This window comes from Palaemon carinicauda, chromosome 1, assembly GCF_036898095.1.
Source record: "Palaemon carinicauda isolate YSFRI2023 chromosome 1, ASM3689809v2, whole genome shotgun sequence".
Lineage (NCBI taxonomy): Eukaryota > Metazoa > Arthropoda > Malacostraca > Decapoda > Palaemonidae > Palaemon > Palaemon carinicauda.
Genome location: NC_090725.1, coordinates 108,777,397 through 108,783,680, shown reverse-complemented (window position 1 = coordinate 108,783,680; position 6,284 = coordinate 108,777,397). Strand labels below are relative to the sequence as shown.

The 6,284-nt window shown below is 39.3% G+C and overlaps 1 protein-coding gene across 1 annotated transcript in view; it reads left to right on the top strand.

Moving 5' to 3' along the window:
• LOC137653520 (fibrillin-1-like) overlaps positions 1-5,747 on the top strand; it is a 234,878-nt gene extending 229,131 nt beyond the window's left edge. Inside the window, 2 exon segments of the mRNA XM_068387022.1 lie at positions 5,233-5,369; positions 5,592-5,747. Of these exon segments, the coding sequence (XP_068243123.1) occupies positions 5,233-5,369; positions 5,592-5,747 (293 nt within the window).
• Positions 5,748-6,284: the final 537 nt, after the last annotated feature.

Sequence of the window (6,284 nt, the reverse complement as noted above, 5' to 3'; positions counted from 1 at the left end):
CAAATGGTACTTTTCCTTTTTATTATCATCATTATTATTATCATTATTATTATTATTATTATTACTTGCTAAGATACAACCCTAATTGAAAAAGGAGGATGGCATAAGCCCAGGGGCCCCAACAAGGAAAACAGCCCAGTGAGGAAACTAAACAAAAGTAAAATATTTGAAGAAAAGTAACAAAATAAATATTTCCTATATAAACTATAAAAACTTCAACAAAACAAGTAGAGGAATTGTATGCCCGAGTGTATCCTCTAGCAAGAGGACTAACCCAGGACAGTGGTAGCCCATGGTACAGTGGCTATGGCTATGCAGATTTCTTAGCTCCAGAGTTGTTATTTTGCACAAGTTAGCAAGAGGATGAGTTTTTAGCACTTGTTGTTAAAAATTGGTAGAGTTACTCCACTATGTAAACATGTTTGCGGTAGCTCGAGTTTAACTGATTACCCCAATTTCCATTAATCCCATATCTAGTTTTTGAACGTTTTTTGGCAAAAAGTCTTAATAGGTATGCTGAAGGTAATTATCTGTAGCCCTAGTTTGCAACTGGTGTTGTTAAAGACCTTGGAGCATGTGATGCCCTTCTTACAATCTCCTATGCTGTACAGAAATCAATTTATTGTGGACAGGAACTTTGTATGATTGGCCGTTATTTTAGAGCTGCCTTTGACCATATTAATCACGACACCCTTGTATTCAAACTCAAACAGTAGAGTGTGGGTGGGTTATTTCTGAGCATCATTATTGAATTTTAAAGTGATAGAAAAGTTTTCGATGGGCACCATAGTGTATAGAGGAATGTGATATATGGTGTTCCTCAGGGTAGCGTTCTTGGCCCATTACTTTTCATACTACACATGTGGTTTGGCCTAGAAAACAAGCTCATTCCACATGCAGATGATGCTAATCCCTCTGTATCAATACCATCTCCTGAATGTAGATCTGGGGTGGCTAAATCGCTTAAGAGATCTAGCTAAAATTAATGCATGGTACAAATTATGGGGTATGAAGTTGAATCCTAATAAAACTCAGAAATATGATTTAAGTAGGTCAAGTACCATGGCTCCTCACCATGCGGATATCAGCATCGATAATGTTCAACTTTGTAAGACAAAACTGTAGGCAAGTCTCGACAGAATATTTACTTTTGAGAAACTTATTAGGTCTGTCTTTTCTTCAATTGCACAAAAAATTGGCTTATTGAGAAAGTATCAAGACTCTCTATGCCCAATTTATTCTGACGAGTTTTAATCCTTTCATTCTACCTTGTTTCGAATATTGTTCTCCTGTCTGGTCTTTAGCTGATAATTCTCATATTAATTTGTTGGACAAAAACTTACGGTCCATTGAATTTCTTATCCCTGATCTAGATAATCTCTGGCACAGTTGTACAATTAGTTCATTATGCATGTTGCATAAGATTTTTAATAATTCTGACCATCCTTCCAATACATTGTAATACATTAAAGTCTGGATTCTCTTACCGACCTCGGGATCAGAGCCCCGAGGTCTAGATGAGAATTCAGACTTTTAATTATTAAAATATATGGCTTATTTGAAATATGAAAAACATGTTTAAATGTGCAAAATTTATTAATCAAATGCCAAGTTACAAACCTACCAATTAGCTACGATGGTGAAGATGCGTCGATTCAAATTCCAAACACAAAAAACCTGAATATGACAGGTATATGTACAGAAGAATTGTCATTGATTTATCTTTCTTTGTGGGTAAGTGGTAGTGTGACTGTCATACAACTATCCTGGACCAGGGTTCAACACCCAGTCAGATGCTATAGTCAGCGATTTAACCTGGGGCTCTGATCCCGAGGTCGGTGTCACGTACACCCTGTTTGTGGTCATGTGAATGACCCCTGGTCACCGGCTCGCTTGGGGGGGAGTGTGATTTATCAGCATCCACTGGAGAAGAGGTTGTCTCCACGCCAAATTGCCAACAAATGGTTTTCTGCCTCCCTCATTTTGCAGATTTTGTGGGGGAGTCTAAAGGCGGGACTTGAGGGAAAAACGGCAGGAGGGCGTAGGCCTACCGATTGTATCTGGATTACTGTGACGAAGGTGGCTATGATTGGCCAGTCTCTTCTTTCGTCACGAGGTCACACCCTACAATGCCGGTGAAGCCTTACGATGGCCGCAGGACATGGATCAGTCGGGCCTAACGCAACCATCTGATAAGTTGTCACAATTATTGACCTTTGCTCGTCATAAACAAAGCCCTCATTTTTATACTTAAACTTGGACTTTTATATTGCCTTTGAAAACTGTACTAACGTAAATGTTAAGTCTTCGTCCCCTGACCATTCTTCCCCCAAGACGTCTTTTGTAAATCGCTACCATGAAATGAAGAGCACATTTTATTTAAAAAACATTGCAAGATTGAAATTCTTAGACTTTACTAAAAGTGCTCAGACCTGTGTATGCTTTATTGTGAAAATATATTGATCAATACAAATTCAACTTTGTGTACCCCACCTCTTGAATACTAATGTTTAAATGAATTGCCAGTGGCGTGACATTGAATGGTGGCTAGTCGGTGGTATCATTGAGCACTTAGTGAAAAACAATTAGAAAAATTACAGAATGGATATACAGGAATGTAAATGAAAGTCGACGACGTCGGAGGTCTGCATCATGTCGTGAGGACACAAGGAGAACCTGTACACACTGAAACATCGATGGGAACAGAGAAACAAACACGGCAGGAAGAGGACCATAACAGCCCTTTATTTGAGGAAATAGACTATATGGCCAATATGAAATATTTCTGAGTTTCGTGGAAGCAGCGATGACGGATCAGTGTTGGATTGATCGTCAGAAAATCATCGAGGCGAAAGAGGGAATTCGAGGAAAGGCCCTTAGGAAATTGAGGAGAAAAATAGAGTTTATGGAGTCCATATCATGGACACATCTGAGAAGACGCCTACAACGGAGGGCAGACCTGAAAACCACCTGTAACGGAGTCCCCGTCCAGAAGGAATCAGCCAGGAGTTTGCCGGATTGGTCACCCACGGAGGACCTGTGGAAAGGAGACCTTAGCGCCCTTACGCCGAGTTGTGAGGGCCGGAATGGACGGCGCATAGTAGAGGAAATGGAAAGGAAACACATTCGTCCTAGAGAGGATGACACAACAACGTTCCTGTTGGAAGAGAAGACAGTTTTTCGTTGCGGGAGCAACAGCATCAAAGATTGCCGTCCGAAATAGCGATCTAGGACCCTGTCGAAAGCAGTTGGAGTGTCCCTGATCACCCGTGCCACAGAGGAGCTCGTCATCCAAGAAGCAGCGGATGTATTGGCAAGAAGGACACGCCCGCCAAGGTCAAGGGCAATCCCGAAAAGTGAGAGAGGTCCCAGACAGCAACTATAGGACGAGAGACCCAAGGCAACCCACAGCAATCAACCCTACACAGAAGATAAGTAACATCACAAAATCTGTAGTTTTGTGGTTAACTAATGTGTTTTGAGATTTTGTAGAGTAACGAAGCTATTATCCCGTTTTCTTTGCATAATGTTAAATTTGGATGAAAGACACTAGTTTAATTGAAGAAAGTAACTAGTCGAGTAAAATGTTTTCATTGCTAAAGCTTCGAGTAAAGATTAGAATCTCTGTTGGTAAAAGAAGAAAATTAAGTTGATTTGTTGCTGTGTGGTCAAAAGAGAAATTGTATTTTGTGCTGCATGAACTATAAGTTTTCGTTGCATAGTTTCTTCGACTTATAGTATTTTGAGTTTGCTTTTTGTGACCTTTGTGGTCAAAGATGTTAAATGTGGTTTTTGGATTTTTGGAAAAGAAGGCAAGTCCCATTTTGATATAACTTTGTGTTAACAATAACAAGTTGTTTGATTCCTGAGAGGAAAAGTAGAACGTTTGTAAGTTCAGAGTTAAGACGTAAGTTATGAAGTTTTTGTAATACCCCTTTTGAGTATGTACTTGATAGAATTATGGAGAATTTGGAAAATTAGTGTCGCAATATTTGTTCTTACGTCGTGTTCCGTGTTGTCGGTTAATAGCGTACTTAGTTCATTGTGAAATGTTTTGAAAGAAAGAGTAAGTTATTGTTTGCCAGTTTTCGCCTGAGATTATCTTGATTGATGAAGACGAGTCGTTAACGTAATCACCGAAGCAAGTTCAGTTGTTAACAGTTGTTAAGTAATTAGTAATGTCACGTAGGAGATTTAGAAATTTTGCCTTTGGTTTCTTTTAGTTACAGTGGGTCATAAGTGATTTGTTTGTCGAGTGTTCGGTCTGATTGATGACACCGAGCATTGTTAGCAAATTGTTTTGAACAAGTAATGTCAAATTGTTTAACAGGGAGGGTGAATGCATTTTTGTTTAAAGGGTACCCGATTAGTGTCAGCTGACACGAATGAAGATGAGTGAAACGAATGCAATGTTGTGTGGATTCCCTGAGTAAGCATTATGATGTCACCGCCACTGTTATAGAGCACACCTTGAGTGAATTTTTGCTGTGTGTGTTGAGAGGAAACCTAAGATTTTGACAAGTAACGTAATTTCTTTTGCTTAAAGGTCAGAATTAAGTCTTTGTTTACAAATCTAACTTTTTAGAGGGTTATGTGGTTTGGAAAAATTGTGACAAGCAGACACAAACCGATTGTTTTTGAGTAATGTTTGACAACATGATATAAAGATGAGGATTTGAGTTTTTTATGTGTGTCAGTTTTAGTTAACTCGCGAGAACAAAATAATGTGAGAAATTTGAGAAATGGCGAACAAGATGCCGTAAATTTTTGTTTGTTCGTGGCAAAGAGTAATGTAAATGAGCGGAACGACTGTAACATCAGATATTGGAGACACGATAGTTATAACAGTAGGTCTAGAGTTGCAAGACTTGATAGGCTAACCTGTGGTTTGAAGAATAACTCACTCAAGCAATACACTCTGATTCATGTAACTAATTCTCAAGTTGATTACTTATTTTTGAAGTCAAGGTATGACGTAGAACGTGGGTTTGATTGTAAGTGATTTGATGAATCCACGAGATAAAGCCTAGTATTTTGATGGCTTTGTGTACGTTTAGAGACCTGATAAGAGGCTAGCTAATTACCCTTCAGAGTTATGTAAGTTTCGGTGACTTGTCTCAAAGGCAAAAGAGACTGTTTTGTTTTCTTTTTTGTTTGTACCATAATGCCTGCTTTGTGCATAGGATAAGGATGTAATTTTGAGGTTTTGAGCTCAATTTGCTTTAAGCACAGGATATAATGAGTGTTTTGGAGATACACCGTATTACTTAGTTTTTGGTCAAGATCCACATTTGCCGTATGAAGTTTTCACGAAGAAAGAGAAACTGCCTGTGTATAATGTGGAAGATTTTCGTACCTATGTTGCCAACGTAAATAAGAGGGCTTTTGAAGTTATAAATAAGTTTTTAAAGATAGCCCAAGAGAGGAACATTCGTAGTTACAACAGGAGATTTAAAACAAAATCACACGAAATTCAGATAGGGGATCGTGTGTATATAAAACGGCTTCAGGGTAGAGAGCATAAGTTCGAATCAGCTTTTATTGGTCCGTTCAGGGTAATTCATATTAACCATGATAAAATAACTGTGAAGAGTATAGCTAGAGGTAATGTATACGAGGTTTGTGCTTCGGTCGTCAAGATCGTGCCAGAAAATGAGTTAACGAGTTCAGTTGATCGGAATGTGTCAGCAATATGCCCTGCGCTAGATGCCAATGATGGATCAGCTGAATGTCAGCGCACTCACTGAGCTCGGTAGAGAGAGAGAGAGAGAGAGAGAGAGAGAGAGAGAGAGAGAACGTAGTGGCAGGACATCGTCCGAGCGCGTTTTCTATTGAGAGAGAGAGAGGGAGAGAGAAGTGATGGAGCCGTTGGTGGGCGGCAGAGCATCGCCTACCCTCGTTTTCTGTTGAGAGAGAGAGAGAGAGAGAGAGAGAGAGAGAGAGAGAGAGAGAGAGAGAGAGAGAGAGAGAGAGAGAGAGAGAGAGAGAGAGAGATTGCGCACACGCAGGAGCGGCGTACAAATGGTCGTAGGATGGAAAGAAAAAGATGAGTGGAAATGACTGTGTGAGAACAGATGAGAGAGAACTGTTTTCCTTTTGGCTAATGATTATCCCTTAGAGGTAGGGAAGTAAGAAAGTTTTTTCTTTGAGGTTTTTTCTTTTTTCTTTGAAAATAGTTTTCTTTTGTTGGCCTCAGTTATAGGTTATGAAGAGTTTTTGTTTTGAGTAAGGTTTAACGTAACTTGAGAACAGTTTGGACTTGAGAAATTTTGTGGCATTTAGTT